Source organism: Opisthocomus hoazin, chromosome 2, assembly GCF_030867145.1.
Source record: "Opisthocomus hoazin isolate bOpiHoa1 chromosome 2, bOpiHoa1.hap1, whole genome shotgun sequence".
In the NCBI taxonomy this organism is placed as follows: domain Eukaryota; kingdom Metazoa; phylum Chordata; class Aves; order Opisthocomiformes; family Opisthocomidae; genus Opisthocomus; species Opisthocomus hoazin.
Window position 1 is genome coordinate 84,352,320 of NC_134415.1, and position 19,258 is coordinate 84,371,577.

General features: G+C 43.6%; 1 protein-coding gene across 1 annotated transcript in view; it reads left to right on the forward strand.

Moving 5' to 3' along the window:
• The window catches only part of SIM1 (SIM bHLH transcription factor 1), a 44,945-nt gene that overhangs the window by 12,987 nt on the left and 12,700 nt on the right, over nucleotides 1-19,258 (forward strand). Inside the window, exon 8 of the mRNA XM_075447199.1 lies at nucleotides 669-816. Within this exon, the coding sequence (XP_075303314.1) occupies nucleotides 669-816 (148 nt within the window). The remainder of the gene's footprint in view (nucleotides 1-668; nucleotides 817-19,258) is intronic.

Sequence of the window (19,258 nt, forward strand, 5' to 3'; positions counted from 1 at the left end):
GGGGTGGGGGGGGCAATGGAAGGCTATATTTCCCTCCTCACCAGTTGTAGGACAAGAACGCCCCTGCACAAACCTCAGGCGCCCAGCTCACTTCAAATTCCGGTTAGGAAAAACCCTTTTTTCTTGCCCCAAAAAAGACCGGAATACTTTTGTTCCACTTCCACCAAGTCTCACAAATCTTCTCCGTGTATCTAATTTTGACCACAGCAGTGAGCCCGATTCAGAGAGCCGTTCTTTATTCTATTTTGATATCACAATGATGTTAATACATGGGTAGATGAATAAAAAGGATATTAATTTCCGGTAAGTTTCCTTACACAGAATGTAACGAGAAGAGGCAAAACCCGAAGCCAGACTTAGAGAATTCAATCTCGACGATAAAATGCCGGGGTGAGGGGGCAAGGCCACCCCCCGCTATATTCGCCCTGCCCCACCATCTCCCCGAACAGCCTTTGATAACGGGTGGGAGAGACCAGCCCCGGTCTGGGAACACCCGTGGGTCTCCGCCACCCTCGCCCACGGGGGTTTCTGCCCACCGCGCTTCCCCAGCGCGACGCTAAGGGGTTCCCAGCCCCTCTCCTCGCCCGCGGGGGCCTGTGGGGTGGTGGGTGGCGGTGGGGTCCCTCCCCAGGGCCGCGCTGAGGCTCTCCCCGCTCTGTCCCCCGCAGTGCTGGTGAAGGGGCAAGTGACCACCAAGTACTACCGCTTCCTGGCCAAGCACGGCGGCTGGGTGTGGGTGCAGAGCTACGCCACCATCGTGCACAACAGCCGCTCCTCCCGCCCGCACTGCATCGTCAGCGTCAACTACGTCCTCACGTAAGTCCCACCGGCGAGCGGGGCCGAGCCGAGCCGAGCGGGGCCGAGCCGAGCGCCCGGCGGCGGGCACCTGCCCGCGGCCCCGGCGGCCGCTCCTCCCGCCTTCCTCCCTGCCCGTCCCGGTGACAGCGACCGCTCCTCCCGCCTTCCTCTCCCTCCCCGTCCCCGGTGACGGCGGCCGAGCCGACCGGTGAGGGCCCGCCAGGTCTGCTAGGAAACGCACCGAGCGCTTTCATCTAGATGAAGGGTTTCCCGTCCGCCTGTTTCTGCCTCTTTCGGGAGGGGAAAAGATTTAGAGGTTTGTCACTCACGTATTTAGCTGCACCCCCCCCCCCCCCGCTTTATTTTTTTACAGTTTAAGTGCACCCAGCGTTAAATAAAATTTAATGCAGCGTAAAAAAAAAAAAAAAAAAAGAAAAAAAAGGTTTCCACGTACGGAGTTATTTATACTCGACAAACAGGACATCTGTTTTTCTTTTCAAAAATCTGGGGTTTGAAGTTCTTAATTTCATCCAGAGTCTCTATCAAAGCTCCGAGATTTCTTTTTTGTTCTTGGAGAGCGATCCTTACAGTGAACCGCAAAGAAAGTTGGTGACCATAAGGGTCAGTTCAGCTTGGAAAAAAAAATTAAAATAAAATAGGATTTTAAAAAAATATTAAAAAATCAGAGGGAGTGCTGAGATACCGTGTGTCTCGCCGCATCTCCCTGTGCCTGCGGATTGCTAGGCTGTGCTCTAGGCTGCTCACACAGAAAGGCAGAGGCCCAGGGAGGGAGGGAACGAGAGGAAGCTCGGCCGGCTTCCACAAAATTAAACCAAAGCTATAGCGAAACGGAACTAAACGCCAATTTCCCGCACGGGTCCGGAGGCGGGGGTGGCGGTGGCTGACGGGCAGCACCTCCCCGGGACGCGGTGGCAGCGGTGATGCCTCCCCGGGATGGCGGGGCCGGTCGGGTCGGCGCTACCCCCTCGCTCCTCGGGGCTGAGCGTTCCTCCGCTCCGCCGCTCGTTGCTTTTTTCACTCTGGAGGCAAATATCGGCGCTGGGAAGGTGCCTGGGGGGCTCTCCCCGCTCCCCCCCCTCCCCAGCCCGGCGGCGGCCGGTGTCGTGCCCCCGCTATCCCCGAAACGAAGGGGCTCGGTGTGGAGTCAGCGGTGTGTGCGGGGAAGGGGGGGGGGGAACGGCTTTGCCAGTACGTCATCACTTCGGCACCCTGACGTGACCACGGGCATCGCGCCCTGAGCTGGGCAGACGGAGGGGGTCCGCTGCAGGAGCATGCATTCGGGTCAGCGCTCCGGTGTCGGGGGTACACTGCGGTTCCCCTTTAGAGAAAACCACTTTTATTTTCTGGGAAGCGGGGCGCGGCGGCAGCCCGGCGCTCACCCAGCGAGGGCGCGGACCGTCAGAGGCACCCCCACCTCCGTTCTAGCTGTTCCCTGCGTTTACGCCTCTGCTTCCCCTAGAGCAGCCCCTCTCCGTGTTTCTCGCGCTTTATGCCACGGCCCTTGCCGCAGGCGAACGGGGAATTGCCCAGGCAGAGGTCAGGGTGTCCTAGGGCTACGGCACCGGGGACCCGCAGGCAGCTGGCGCGACAGAGCGGTGCTGCGCCAGGACCTCTGCGTGCTTCGGGGGGTTGGACCAGAAGACCCACAGAGGTCCCTTCCAACCCCGAACATTTTGTGATTCTGTGACTCCCTGCGAGCGCCGGAGGTTAGCGATCGTCTCCCTCTCCCTCAGTCCTGAAAGAGTTGAACCGTCGGTCACGGCACTCTACCTCAGCTGACCCCGAGTGGAAACGGAACGTCCCAGCGGATCTGCTCAAAGCCGGCCGCGCACCCTGCTCGGTCTGTCCCCTGCTTGTCGGGGCGACCGCCCCGAAACCAACGTTCCAGGCTGGCACAGCGAAGCAGGCGGGGAGCACCCTGGTCGTGTCCCCCCCCCCCCCCCGGGGCTATTTTCAACGCCGTGTGCCCCCCAGCCAGGGCAGTCACCACCCGGGCAGTCCAGCCCAGCTCAGGGGGGCTACCAGCAGCTCGGGGGGAGCCGGGCGCTGTCGGGAGCGGTATTTTTGTGCACGGGTTTTTAAAACAAGGTTACATTTAAACCTGTTTTCAGCCAGACTGACACGTAGGAGGACTATAGTTGTTCGGAGGACGAGGCTACACCACGGCGCGACGTCGTTACGCCTCGGTGTAAGGTTCCCCTTGAGCTCTTTGCTTCATTGCCTCCAGCGCGGAGAACGGGGAGCGGGCAGGGAAGGAGCAGGGCTGGCTAAAACGCAGCTGGTCAGTGCTGGGAGGTCCGTCACCGGTCGCGGCAGCCGTCGTGTGCTGCGGGCGGCTGCAATGCAGGCACCGCCACCGCAGTAAAACCTGGTCTTGGTGTGTTCAGGTCCTGGAGGTCTCATCAAACCTGCCTGGCTCTTCGTTAGGGCGCTGCAGAAGAGCTTGTGTCCTGCCTGCTGCTGCGGCAGGGCTGCGGCTGCCGAAATCGCTGCCCTGGGTCCAGGGGGCGGGCGTAGCTTCCATGGCATTATTATTATTATTATTAATCTTACCACTAGCCTGCCGTTCGGAAAATAGATAAGAGTAATAGGCCCTGCCGTGTGCCGGGTGGCTGCAAGCAGAGCAAGGTCTGGATTTTAAAAAAGTGAGATGTAGTCAGCCTCTGAAAGAAGTAACCGAGGGGGGGTGGGGGGTGGGGAAAGGTTCACGGTGGGAGAGGCGGGCGGGGGGATGCTGAACTCCTCGTGCCCTGGAGTCGGCTTAATAGTGTTAATGAGCTATTCAGAGTCAACATGTTCTCACCCGAATGAGGAAGGCGGGTGGTGAAAAGACGGGGGGAAAACGAGAGGTCACTGGGACCTGGCGCTGTCCTCTGGTGTGAGGCGGGCTCCGCTCCGGGAGGGCCGAGTCAAGGTCCTGGAGCACTCGCGAGCTGCAAGTGTTCAACTTTATTGCGGTATAAATCCTCTAGCTGCTGCAGTCCCTTAAGGACGACAGTGGATCACTCCAGCAAACCAAGAGCAGCCGAGATGTGCGCGGCGAGTCCCTCCCGCGCTTCGCCCACCCTGCACCGTGTGCGTGGCAGAGCCGCTTGTGCAGATGCGGAGGCGCAGGTTTGCAGCCTCGTCAAGTTATAAACCCAGCTAGGAGAAACCTGCTTATGGATGAGAAAGACGAACCTTTGCATATCGGCTCTTGTGTGCGGAAGCCGAGGGGAAGGCAAAAGAGGTGCGAACCAGCGGTTTTGTGTTTTGAAGGGTCACGTTTGGGGCTGCAGGGTGGAGCTCGAAAGGTGGGATGCCTCTCGCCGAAGATTCCTTTGAAAATAGGAAATGTCGGTCTTTTTCACTGAACTGGGGTGAAAATAGCAGAGGGGATCACAAGCTTTGGAAGGTATGATGGAGGTTTCTGACCTGCTGGGTCCCTGGTCCCCTCTCACACTCCTTCTTCACTCAGGGAGAGCGCCAGGAGGGTTGGTTTTTTTTTTTTTTCTCCTCAGTTTACTCGTGGGGTGAGGAGATTTTTCTCACTGTTGAATGGAACCTGAGTGCTCCGATGTTTTGGAGAGGAGCAGATACTGAGTGGTGTAAATGCCAAACTGGTCTGGAAGTCCAGTTTCAGTGCAAACTGAGCAGGAAGAGCGAGAATCTCTTACCTTGTAGCTTCCCAACTCCCCTGTGCGATACAGATGATGAAAACGTAAAGAATGAGCAAGGGTTTATGCAGAAGGGACCCCTCCGCCCCCTAGTTAAGAAAATAAGCAAAAGGTCATTTCCATCTTCCGTAAATTCCAAGCTTTGAGAAAGTGAATTCTAGGCTTAAGAACAAACGTTCCTGGTAAGCGTATGTACTGAACTAAATGGGTACGATTGCACGGGCATTTTAGCAGCAAGAGGGAAGGTTATTTTCTGTGTAATAGCAGTGTGTCAAACATTAATGTAAATTACCTTTAAGGATTCCAGCTTTAAAGCACCCATATTTGCTCTTCTTTGTATTCCGCTTGGCATATGTGAGTACAGACACAGAATATTTGTTTCTTTTCTTATTTGTTCTGTACACACAGTTGCCATATCATTGATTATTAGCTGTGCATGTTTATCACATAAAGGGACTCAGGTAGGAGTCAATTAATAGAGCATGCAACTGCTGAAGTTACGTTTATATTTAGATCGCAAACAACCTTCCTTTAAACAAATGGGTAAAGCAAAGTGCAAATCCTTTGACTTTTTGAGCACGAGCAAATATTATAATAATTTGTCCCCAGAGAAAGCTATGGAAGCTTTCCTATATACATTTCGTTGTCCTTTAGCATTTTAAAGAATAGCAATAGCGGTAACATACACAGATAAAGTGGATTAGGTACCTAATTGTGACTAATCTCTGTTCTGATGATATAGAATGTGTAGGATACAGTTCCAGTTGACCTCTTCACATTGCATTATGTAGCTGGCTGATTAGAAGTACAAATTGAATGCAATTTGTTTGAAAGATTATTGCACAAGTAACTGCTATATTGATGAATGTTTTGCTTGATGATGTGGTAAATACAATTTAGAGTAAATTAACCGTTAATCGTATCTACATAATTCACCTTTAAATTACTATTACTATTTATATCTTAGTGTACTACCAGATTTAAAATGATTGTATAAACAATGTGGTATCGTTATGTGTGGTGGCTCAGACTTTGAGAACAGTCCTTCCTAGCATATTAAGCAAGCTTTAAGGAAATCTGTCTTTCAAGTGGAAACGAAGCTCTCCCTATGTTTTTGGACAGTTACAATGAAATATTTTCATAGCTTTTCATAGCAATACCATTTTTGGCCTGTCTCTGGGACATCACGTTTCGCCTCCTTCTCAGTCAATGGGAGAATCAGCAAACCGTATTTCCACGCCTACGGGCCCACCTTTCTTAAGTGTTTCTCTCAAATTGACCTATTTGGAATTGTCAGAGTCCTCTCCTCTGTCAAAGGTAGATACTTGTTCTCTTGTGCCTCTCAAGTATGTGACGGAGTGTGTAGGATAGTGAATTCACTGGGAAAGTTTTTACTTGCAGAATACCCCGCACTCTTTCTGGTATCATTAGTGGAACTAGTTGTATCAGTAAGCCTAGTCATCTAACTTAAATACTTGAGATAAGGCTTAGTGACTTTAATTGGATGATGTATTTTTTCTTAAATAGTTGTAAACAGTAGAAACAAATTTGACCTGCTGCTTTTAATTTATATTTTAATTTATATTTCTCTGTATTAATGGGAATTTTGCCACTTGCCTATTGGTGTACAGAACTGGGTCTGTTCAATCTGCAATGTACTTTTCCTAAGACCAGAAAGCCTACCATCATTCACGTGATTTGATTAGCAATGTAAATTTACAGAGGAATTGTTCTAATAAATCAAAATGCTTGGGAAGCATGTGCCTCAAAAAAAAAGAAGTTTAAAAGGATTCCTCTTGAACTACTCAGTGCAGTATTCTGTTTGTTCGCCATTAGTTTTTACTACAGACTTGTCTCCCTGGAACACTGTTTATATATTTCTTGCAAATAGGAGCCAGGCCTTTCCAGGTGTCTGCAATACGATTCTGCAGTTCTTCTTTGTTCATGTAGGGGCTTTCTTAGCCACCATTTGTCTAATTCACTCCAAATTTTTATGCTTGTATTTAAACCAGGTGACTAGTGGCCAAGGCACTAAAACTGTGGACCAGAGTCCACAGTCACTGCTCATAGGAAGAAAGTTTTATTTGCTAGAGTAAGGATTAAAGGATCCATGGAAAAAATAATTCATTAGTTGAAATGCATGCATACTGGTAGTCTCACGTGTCATGAAATTCAAGATTGCAAAGAAGTTTCTCTAAGAAAGAAAAGTGGCTTCAAATGCCACTTTTTTAGTGCCACTTCTTTCTTTTCCCATTCTGTGTGCTGGCTGTTCCAGGCATTTGCAACCTCCCTCTTCCCAAACACCGAGCTACAGATCTCGTAAAATGATTGTCTGGGGTTGAGACTCATTCAGCAGGGGCAATGGCTGAAGCCATTACTATCTCCAGCTGTCTGCATCACTCTGCTGATGAAAGGTACAGAGCCCGCTCCAGGGACTCTTACTCCTAAAATGCCACAGTTTATGGTTTAAGGTAAACTGCCACAGATTTCACTTCACGTGGGAGCGTTGGACTGTGCACAGTAGCACAGCTGTTCCTGCTAGAGACGTTGTTCACACTTTATCCTTACTCTGCCCTTCTGCACTCTGAATGGCATAAACGAGGCTTGTGAACACCGCTGCAGCAGCTGGGTGCTTCAGTCCCTTTGGGGATCAGCCCCAGTGGTGGTCCTACATGGCAGAGGGGGGGAGACCACTGGCCATGGCATTTAAGGTTATGTCCACTACTCTGTGAGAGTTCAGAGAGCTGAAGACAAGCAAGGCAGTGGGAAGAACATTTACTGGTTTTACCACACAACATTTACATCTTGTCTACGGATTTTGTTGGTGGCCTTGCAGAAGAGGCAGGCCAAGCAGTTGGACTGCTGCCAAAGGATTCCCCTCCACCCTATCACCCTCTCAATACTCTGCACAAAACGGGATGCAGAACTGGCTCCTACTCTCGTAACGGCAACAGTGTGCTCCTTAAGCAGGTTTACAATTTTACTGGCTCTGCTTCTGTTTCCTTAATCTGTTGCATGTTTGCTCTCGCTGCTCTGTGCTGCATCTCAGTACTGTTGCGATTTCCATATTGTTTCACTGTAATTATCATGAGATACAACAGGTGTGATAAGTTAGTAAACTGCTTCTGAAGTAAGCTCTTCTCCATTATGGTGTTCTTGCTAGTTTTTATTCATACACACACAAACGTGGCATTTCAACATGGCCTAAATTAAGTGTTAACGAATAAATCTCCTTTGTCCATTCAGCAGTGGCAAGTATCTGTTTAAAATCTAATTCTCCTTCCCTCACCTCTCTTTTGTACTTTACAGAGTGGGCCAGGCTCCAGCACACGTGTTTGTACTCAGCAGGTTACTTCAGAGGCAGCCCCTTTCACTTTGATGACACTATTTATGGAGGCAGGCATCACTCTGTGCGAACAAGGGTGTAGCGCCTGACCCTGCTGAAGGTTTGGGATGGCTGAAGTCTGGAGTCAATCACATGATCTTTAACACAGTTAGACGATTTATTCCTGTTGTTGTCTCTTGTTATCATCCACTTAGTGCAATTAAATTGCAGAAGTCCTGATTTACTCAAGCACTCGAGCACATGGCAGGCTCTAAAAGTGCTTAGACACAACTTTCAGTACATGATTATATCCTAGCGCGTTCAGTTTTGAAATTAAAAAAAAAACCCTGAGGCACACATTTAGAAATTAGAATATTCCTTGGCTTTGCCAAATAGAGATGACTTGAAGGATATGCTTGTTACTCTGTTGGATTGGGAGCTAATAAAGAACAGCCGTAGCTTTTCAGCTACAAACCGCTGTGTGTAAATCTTGGGGGCAGCAATGTTGAAAATAACAGCTATTATCTGTTGAAGTTTCAGTGCAACTATGGAAACTCAAATGCCTGACTAACTAAAGTTTGGCTATATCCCTAGCATTGTGTGGATATTTTGACATAACCTAGAATGAAGATCTTTAAACCCACCCAACATTCAATGTCCTTACATCTGTGCTGTCACTTAGCGAGTGAACATGCACAGTCTGCCCTGAAGGCAGCCGATTTCCAAGCAGCCTGTGGCTTTCCATCATCTCTGTACTATGTTTGGCAGCTGGTAGCCTGGGCTTTGCTATAGAAAACTCTCTTCCTCAGACTTAGGCCTTGGTTAACCGAAATCCACCCAAAGGCATTGCACACTATTTTTCTCTTGCTGTTCCCAAAGGCTGTTTTGTACATAGAACAAAATAATGAACTTTAATGACTTCTTCATAAGGCATATCCCAGTAGAGTATTTGCTCAAAAAAGGCTGGATTTGGGGATAAATAGCTTGATAGCATCCTCCTGTTTGCAGCCAGACCACTGAACAGCGTTCCCCAAAATAATTCTGTTGTTCCTAAGCTGCTGGTAGGAGAGTTAAAGAAAATGTGTCATCTTCTGAAAGACGATCAGCTTCCTTAGTGCTTTCTAGTCGGTGAAAACCAGAAACGGGGGTGGGGATGTGGCTTCAGTCCGAAGAAAGCTTCATATGTGTGTGACTACAGCTGTGCAACTTAACATGAATATGCGCTTGGTGCTTCCATGACGATATCTAGTGAGTTCAGGAAAGCAGTAGGAGGGATGGTGCACAGCAGCATTTGCACAGGTGTGATCCTCTGGAGTTGCTGCATATGTGCTACAGAAGTGGTCACCACAAGTATGGTAAATCTCATACTTTATGACATACTGGAGTTGTTATATGAACCCAAATCAAATGTTCATTTAGCCCAGCTGCAGATTAGCTGTAGCATTGGTCCAAGGACAGCTGTAGGATGGAAGTGGAGTCAATCTGCGTATATACATTGGATGCTTTTGTGAGAACATACAGTGGCCCAGTCAGAGACACTTCTAGGTGTTGAGAAACCCTTGATAAATGTGCATGTGAAGCAGTGACGACAGAGTGGCTGAAGCCAGCTAAGGCCCCTGCCTGTGCTGGTAGACGAAAGGACTAAGAGGGCAAATGTACTAGTAAGATAATAGATTTAAATTCCTAAAGAAGATTGTAGCTAGATGTTATTGTGTTTTATTCGATGATTTTTACTTATTTTTTGAGAAATCTTAGATATGCCTAGAAAGTGTTTCAATACCTACAACCTTTCAACCCACTGGAGACTTATTCATCAGTTTCATCAGCTGGATTTTAACATTTCTGTAACTTTGTGTGTTAATGATCAGTTGTTGTCAGGAGAATTGTCAAAAAGCATTAACTACCATTAAAAATTTCTCTCTTCCAAATGTGATAGAAGGCTTAGGGTCAGCAGTAGTTGTGCAATGTACGGTGGTTTAGCTTTGTGGTCCAGGAGGTCTAGGTAGTCAATCAGGTTATATGGCATCAATTTTAACATTTAATGGACCCACTTAACAAATAGAACCGTGTATAATGTATACTCTGAGGAGAGAAAATCAGAGACCAGGAAAGTATAAAATAAAACAGAGTATTATGTGTTATCTTATAGCCTCGTGATAGGGGCTTTTCTTGGCTGGATGACCAAGCCCAAGTCCGATGTGAACAGAGCCTTAGACTGAAGTGGAAAGTAATGCAAGTGGGATTTGGCTGCAGTACAAGTTTGACTGTGGGTAAGAAGGAGATAAAAGCAAGTCTAACTCAGGTACAAATAATGAAATGAGGTAACAGGTATATTAATTTGTAAAAAAACCAAAAGAGCCATTTTCCCCAAATTCCAAAACATACATGCAAATCCTTGCCTGTCTTCCTCCCCTCACATCGTCTAGAATTTAAGCAAAACAAGGTTCAGTTGAAAAGTATTTATGAAGTACTGTATCATGGTTGCTTGCTTTGTGGGGAGATAACGGCACACAACGGCTCTCGGGCAAACTGCTGTCCCTTGGCCAAAGCTGAGGAACTCTGAGCAAGTGAATTGGAAAGGCTTTCATGGTAGAAAAATCTTACTTCTTCTGAGGAAGGTGAAAGTCTTATGACAAGAAAGGATAAATCTGATGAAAGAGAAAGCTATCTACTGTAAATAGGACCTCCTCACCAGACAGAGGTCAGGAACCCTTTTGGACTCAGCATGTCTCTTCACCATGAGGCACAGCTGATCAGAAAGAGCAGGCTGGCAAGATGAAGCGGTATGCTATGAGGCACGCAGATAGGAAATTTCCCAAGGCAGAACAAACAGAATGAACAGTAAATCATTTTTAAAGCATATTCTTTTTCTCAAATAAACTATTCCCAGGTTACAAAAGCTCATCCAGAAAGTCATCACAGAAAAGCTAACTAATTTTCTGAAGTGTTCACCTTAGGATCTTAGGAAAGTTGTCACAACAAAAGCTTTAATTATGGAGAACATGGAGGAGTTGATAAAATCTAAAATATCAATAAATTAACTTTTGCAGTAAATTATTAAAAGTAATAACAGCAAATTTTCAGGACCACTCTTCACTGCACAGTTTCAAAGGAACTGAAGTATGAAACTGCTTAACTACTGTGGTGTAGAATGTAACACAAGAACAGCTATATAGGAACAGACACATACTGATAGTGACCATAGCAAATACTTTGGACTGAGTATAAAAATAGGACAAGCACGTAGTAATGCTTCCTCAGCACTATCAGTCTTTGAAGAGTTCAAATGACTTCCTAGAAGGAGGTGAGATCTTTCAATGTATTCATGTCAATATTTAGTGGGTATTTTTTATCCACAAATTCATCTCTCTACCTTCTGAAACCATGTGAGCTTTTGCCAAGCTTAAGTAAATGTGGTAAGAAAGGCCTTTTGTTGTGGAAGTGCCACCTTTTCATTCCTTTCTTACCCCGTAATTCTTGCATTAGAAGAAGTGAACAACAGCTTCCTACTAATTTTCTCTGTGTTGCTCATAATTCACAGATCTTATTTTGTTCTCCCTGTCACCTTTTCAGCCTGAGGAGTCTCATTAACTATTTCTCACAAAGAAGCTGTTCCAAGCCCACCATCCTTGCTGTCCCACTCTCAGCTTATTCAGGTTTTCAGATTGAATGATTAGAGTATACAATATTTGCTGTGTCGGTGCATGAGGTGTTTGTGTACAGTGCGAGGTATCATAATTTTTATAATCCTGATTCACTGCATAATTATGCAATGATGTGTATTTTCTTACACACAGAGCAGCGTGTGTTATCAGTGACCTCTCTGCAATGTGATGCATCATTCTTTCGTGAAACTTCTCAGTGTAAGTGGTGAGACATGCAAATTAGAGGGTTCTTCACCAAAATGGTGTTTAATGCTACTAGTTTTAGAAAGAAAAATCTGAAACTAGGTTTTAAAGACCATACTTAGGCCCTATAGAGGAGAGTATTGTATATGCCCCTAATGACTCAGAGTCCATAGCTACATAACTGTCTTCTGTGGCTTCCAAACACCCAGAAACAGGACTTTTCTCTAATTTTGTGCCAAATTTTCAGTTACAGTTACTTACAAAACAGAATACTCAGTTCTTGAAAATATCTTGGCTGCTTTAGCCCTTTTCCTTGCCATGAGAGGACAGAACTGGTATGAGACTCTTATGTCTAAAAAAGTGCTTGGATTTTAAAGAGAAAATACCCAACATCCTTCATGAAAATCATAAGAAGCTCCTTTTGGCTGTCTTTATTATATACCTTCATGTGCCGTAGGAGTTCCTAGGATTTAGAAACACGTCCCTTTATAACACCTACCAAAAAATCATAAGCAACCTCTCAAATCCTTTTGTCCAAGCGTATCTGATAGCTATCTAGTGTGTTATTTCCAATAATTTCTGCTCAGTTAGGTACACAATAACAATAGTATTGTGTGTATTCAATCAAGTATTTTTATTCACAGAATACATCTCAAATTTATTTTAGCAGTTTAAATAAGAGAGTTTAATATATATTTAGTCAAGCATTACAGTGGTGAGGGCTTAAGCAGATTAGAAATAAATGAATCCAATTAAAGAACACCTCTGTGAAGTCTGATGTGTCGTAAACATGAATGAACTGTTTGCACAGCGACTGTAAAGAAATCATTAATGATTAACTATCTAGAAGAGGTTTAATCAAGGATAAAAGGTATAAGACATAGTTAAAAACTTTTGTGCTGAATACATGGAGATTCTGAAATAATAAAAGCATGCTTTGCATCAATAGTGACATAAGTACTGGTCTTGGGAAATATATTTTTGTTATCAGTGGTAAGATCTGTGTAGCCAGGGGCTGCAGCTGAAAGGTAGCTTAGTAACATTAGCTATCATATGTAATGACAGTGGGAGATTGTTCCTTCCAACAGAAAGTTTAAGTTTAATAGGTGAGACAGACAAAGGCCTTTCACAAATTGTTTCCTACAAGAATATATTTTTATCCTCCCTTTCAGAGCTAATATTCAGAAAAGTTAAGGTAGGGATTCTCAGAAGTGATCAGTGCTGGGCTAAATTTGATCTCACCCAAATTCAAGGTTCCACTGGCTGCCTTGAGGGTAAGCTCAGGGGAGTACCAAGAGCTTGCTAAAACCCCACAAAACATGATTAGTCCAACGTGACACCAGCAGTGTGTGGGAGGGTTGAGAATTGAACCTAGACCACTTGGCTACTAGATTGGTGTCTTACAGGTGTCGGTGGCATTCAAGGTATATTTTTTAGCACATAAAAATATTAAGAAGTCTGAGATGGGAAAGTCTACCCTGTATAACAGCAGTCTGTGGTACTGTTGTCAGTCTGGCTTTCTGTGAAACGTAAACCATCTTATAGGAATATGTGAGAACTTCTGTTTGTGTGGCATTAATTCCTGAAGGGGTGCTGCGTACATGCACTGAGGTGACATTGGGTTTTATGGAGTTGTTGAAAGGGAGTAGTAGTTGGAGGAAAAAAAATCAGACTTTTTAAAGTCTCATTTAACAGACTTTTGGTTTATTCAGGAATATTATTTTGAATGTGCAGGTGAATTTAAAGTAATGGAAAATCCCAAATGGTTGCAAAGAAGTCACCACAGTTATTTAATAAAGGCTGACAGGATGGATGTGAGTCATAGAGTTCTGCAAGATTTGACATACCTTCAGATAAAGTATTCTTAACTGTTTGGTGTCCATCCAAAAAAACTCCTGTTGTAGACTATGTCCCTCTTATCCAAATTTCTCATTATCAGGCAGATTCTAACATGTACAAATGTTCATAAACTCCTGTCAAATGTATTTCTCCATTTAACTTGGCAAGTACCGAATGTACATTGACCATGACTTTTAGCCAGTTGTGCTCCTAGGCACCTTGCACTTGAAAGAAAACACTCCCAGTACAAATAAATGTCACAGAATTAAACTCAGGTTATTGTATTTCACTTCTTTAAAACACTTTTTCAGTGCTATCTGTAACTAAAAATGGTAATTATATTTATTTGTACTTGGCCTAGGCTATCTTAGGCACTTTATTCATAAACAAGAATAGATCCCTGGTGCATATTTTCGTTTAGAAAATATAGTAAATAAAGGCAAACACAGTGTACAAAGGGGTCCTTCTGGAGCCAGAGATGGCTAGGCATGTGGTTAGGAATGACAAACTGTACCTTCGGACTGCTGAAAACTCTGCCACACCATGATTATCTAGAGGCCAGGATGTTTTATTTAACTCCAGCTGAAAGTTAAATGACTGCATTCCGAGATGAGAAACCAATCAGGGAATATATAAAATTTCTCTGACAGTAGTTAGAAGATAGTCTCAGGCATTTGTGTTAAATGATCTGTACAGGAAACTTTGTGCTTCAGTTTTTTTGAGTGTGTCAAATTATTGAATTAAACTTCCTGGTCTGGCTTGCTCTTTAAATGCAGATGCAGAAACATGGTATCATGCATGCAGATCTCATGGCTGGAGAAGCTGTAAACTTTGACTCAACAAGATGTAAACAGCTACTCTTGCTTATGCTATTTATGGAGATAAATGGGTGCCTGAAACTTAATGAAGGGATCCAATATACAGATGTCTTACTTCTCCAAGTACATACATTGCTTAACTGTCAAGTGTACTAATGATAAACAACCTCTTGAAAGATTTCTGGAGGGTCTTTCCATTTACTGTAATGAGCAGTAGGTCAGGCCTATGCAGGACTTTTCACTCAAAAAATTTTAGAAAGGAGAACTACTAATATCGTCCCAATTACGGATGGAAAAACTGAGGCAGGGAGTATCTCTGAGGTCACACAACTGAAGGTCAGTGTAGTTTCACAACAAGCAGTGAGGTTCAACAGCTTTTTTTCCCATTTTGTCCTGAAATTTGGCTACCTGTATGAGCTAAGCAGTACCTCCTTTTTTTGACTGGTTCTGGAAGATGCTGAAGGGATCACATACACTCCTCCTGACAAGTGTCTCGAGCAGACTGAGGCCTTTGTAAACATTTCTGAGACATATTGTACATGAACAGAGGACACAACAGATGAGGAAATTGTCTGTTTTGTTGTACCATCTGCTGATTTAGAAAGCCATGAAGATGACAAACAGCCAGAATCTGTTCTCTTTTCACTCATCTGCTGAATGGCACTCTGTTAGCATTGCATGAGGTGGAGTGTGGAAATGTTGAAAGTTGCAGGCATTGTCTAAAAGTAGAAGAATGATATATTACAGTATTGTGGTCAGACATGCATGAGGAAGTGCCAGACTTTTACCACCTTCATGGCTGATTTTAACTGAATTGCAACAACTCAGCAAAAGAGATGGAACGTTAATGACATTAACACCTTCAGTTTAAACTCACTGTTTCTATTCTGTGTTCTGTTAGACTGGCAGCAAAGCAGACAAATATAATTTTTCTGATTTTTAATGAAACGAAATGCGGAGGGCATATGTCCCTTTTCATAGATTTTTCATGTAAAACTAGAGGAAATGATGAACATATATTATGTATTCAATAAAAACAATAGTGCATCCAATTAATATTACACCTTGTTTCCTTTTGCACGAATAATGCTTTGCACTTTCAGTCATGTGAGTGATTGTACCCATGATGTAGGAACCTGCTGTATTAAGATCATCTAATGCTTTTACTTCCAGCTTGTACTTCATTAATTACTTTAATATGCATAAGAAATAACATGGGTGTAGGTTATCCAGTGTTTGTCAGATGAAGGTGGCCACCTGATGCCTTTTTATTCTTTGTCTGCTGTGATTTCCAGTGGCAATATAATCATTGCATGCTGTTCAGACTATCCGCTGATAGATACCTGAGAATAAGAGAAAGACCTCTTTCCAGTCGTGTCTTGATATTTGCATTGCTGCTGAAGAGATTAAATTAAGTGCACTTCTAATGCCATAACTCCACATCTCAAAACTGAATTTCCGTGAATCTTCTTTAAGGTGTCTACGTTTCGTGTCTTTCAATGGAACTAAATACACTGTAAATACCTGTTTCTTTGCTGGTTATCTGTGTATTCTCAGTCACCACATGTATAGCTTATTCTTCCTTTCTGGCATGTTGTGGCATTAAAGTAAAAAAGTACTTTTCCTTATGGCTTTTGCAGAGTTTTCCATGGGCTGATAATTTTTTCTTCTTTTTTGAAGATTTTCTTCTTGTTTTGAAGGTTATGCTGCTTATGATCATACATATATAAGATCTCCATTCTTGAGTCTGATGGTCCTTCTTCTTAAGTTCTTTTGGTTGAATCTGGATATTTATTCTTCACTAATGGATATCATTATTTTACTCCTTCCTTTGGATACATCCTGTTCAGCTGCTCTTTCTATTTTGAAAGCATTTTTCAGGGCTTAAGTTCTCTTCTGTTCCATAGCCAACACTGTCTTTAAGCAGGGAATCTTAATAGCTTCAAAACTATTTGTGCCCTTAGCTCTTTAATGTTCATGTCTAATCTCACTTTAGTTTTTAGATGTTGATTAAAGTAGTCCCAAACTTTGCCCTATTACTCCAAGAAACACAACTACAAAAAAGCCTGACTTGTCTCTACAATTTTAGTTTTTCTTGGGCCATACCACAACCATGGGGCTTCTGTCACTGATTCCAGTCTTCCCAACATTATTTCTAGCGATGCTGACTCAGTTTTTCCTCAGTTTTTTTTTTCCTTCAACAAAGGCATATAAAAAAACTCCCACTTTTTCAGTTTCGTGGTGAGCTCTATCCATATGCTCAGTAGTTATGTTTGTGCAAGCTCTGTTGTTTGCCAAGAATTCAGGTTTTATGGTGCTCTAATGCTCCCTTACTGTTCTTTTTTGGGTCTGTTAATCAGCCGTTACTTCTTCCTCAAATTTTCATTAGATAGACTGTTGCCACCATGTTTCATTTTGGTAATTAGAGGAGGTAGAAAGTGTCTTCTAAAGCTGAATTGTGAGAACTCTTCACAAAAGTGTTGCAGATTCAGCTGGCATCCAAGTCCTGTGCAGATTCACTTCGCCCTCAAAAAGCTTTTCTGCTTCAGTCTTTGTCCTTCTCCATCTATGCAGCTTGCTATAACCAGGTTCTTTGAATAAAGAATGCTTTGTAGTCAATTTTCAGATGCTTTATTGCAGAGAAGTGCGGATGGTGCAGCCATCGATCCTCGGTTTTTCATGATGCTAGCTCTATTAGATCAGTAAGTGCTTTCAGAATTAAGCCCAAGCTTTATAACAGGCATTGGAAGAGCCAGAGATATGGCACATGGTGAAAATACTGCTGGGAGTTAGATCTGAGAAGACAATGGGAAGCAGCATGTTGTAGCAAGCAGATTTTGCATTTTGTCTTCTGATATTTTTTGCTTACAGTGAAGCACAGTAATCCAGTCAGTAGGTGCCTGATGCATTGAACATACTGGCCAGATTCTCCTAAGGGGGATGGGACAAGATAGAGGAGAAATAACACATTTTTGGAAGCATATGCTACCAAAAGCTGATGAATCCAAGTTTTTTGAGAAGTCAAAGAGGACCTAGAATTTCCATCCAACTGTGGAGAGAATGGCTGTTTCCCATCATGAAAAGGTGGAGGTCTTCAACATGTTTCTCTTTGCAAAGAAGCATCACTTTGGTCTTGTCTGGATTCAGTTTGATCCATCTGTTCTTCATTGAAGAGCTAATTTCCTGTAGTTATTCTGATGTTTTATAGTGATGATAGTTGCATCAGAAAATGAGATAAATAGTAGATTGTCAGCAACATACTGTTAGCAGTTGAACACATGCCATATCACTCTCTCTCTCAGCAGTCTCATGTAGATAGATGTAGATTATATGGATCCCTGTGGGATCCTGAAGGTGAGGACCTTGAAGGAATAGGCTCGTATCCACCATTTGTTTTTTTAATTACTTGTAGACCATGAGATGCAGTACTACTGTGTCGCCGGGACTGTGTTATAGAGGACTGAGGTGTCTGAGAACAGGAATCTGGAGATTACAGTTCCGTGGTTGGTGGAAGTTTTATTAATTCCTCCAGGAAGTTGTCAGAATTTCCATCTGTAGTTTGCATACCACTAGGAGCCCTGGTTCCTCTAGTCGTTTCCCTCAGACTGCATATGGATATACTCAAACATTTTCATTTCTTGGTGGAACATCTTCTGCATCTGACATAGAGACCACAGAACCCTTCCTCCATGTCTCCTTTGCTTTTTTTTTTTTTTAATTTCTAGTATTTATCTTGGCTTGTTACTAGTGGTGTTCTGGTATCAATCTTGGCTCTTCTAAGGGGTAGCTGTGCTACGATAGGGTTGAGATGAATCATCTCTTGGTGATGTAAACATGTCCAGGTGTTTCATCTGCCAGGAGAGTGCAGAAATGTTCTTTTTCTAAGGGGAAACTGCATTTGGCAGCAAGAACTTCAGCTAGTTTTCTTCTTATCCTTTGTTTAATGATGTTACCGTATCGGCAATTGGCTGAAAATACCAGCTTGTGGCGTTTATTTTGAGAGGGTGACTCCTCACCATAGTGATACCAGGGACTTAGAAAAATAAGACAGAGCAGCATGCAAGGTTTTGGGCAGACCTGGTTTACCTGTTTGTTTTAGATTCCCATGACCTAGGAGTGTTGTACAGTGCAGTCTCTATGATTTGAGTGCTCAGCACTTACACAGATCATAACAGTGGGCAAGTAGTGTTGGAGTGACAGTCTGTGGTCTGAAGACTGAGATGGTGTTTCTTCAAATTTTTAAAAACTCTTCCACTGACATGAGAAAGCAGCAGACAGTTACAAGGTGGCATATGCCAGAGATGCTGAGGTAATGGCAGGCATGCTGAGTTACGGATTCTGCAGCAAAAAGGGAAGCAAAAGTGTTGGTAGGTTCCAAAATGAAACCTCCTCATATCCCTAAGGCTGTGAACAACTTTTCTACTTAGTTTTGATTAATTTTAATTTCTGGAGACAATACTTTCTGCATCTGACACCAAGACTGCAGGACCCTTCCTTTTCTTGCAAGCAAATAGTCAGGGGGAATGTGTATATCAGGATGAGACTGATAGTTTTTTTCAGGACTATTGATAATGCCTCATGCTACTTTAGTAGTTAAATATGAAGATTAATTGACATCCTTTGTTTCCGATGTTTTGTGTAACATGAAGATAATTTAGTTAGACTCAGTTATGGAAACAGATGCTTTGCATGTCAAGACAAGGTGTGTGGATTGAAATTCTAGGTGTAAGCATGGGAAATATTAATTACTTCAATATAGGTGGATGAGTCTTACCCTTCAAATAAGCTGAGGCAAATCCTTATACTCAGATGCTTTCACTGCAGGCAGGATATTTGAAATGCAAGTATTATAGCAGAGGCCTACCTCTATTAAAGCCCAAATTTTAAGAAATTACCTTATTAAGAAGCAATTTTGCATTACAGATCATTAGTTATACTTAGCCAATCTCTGTC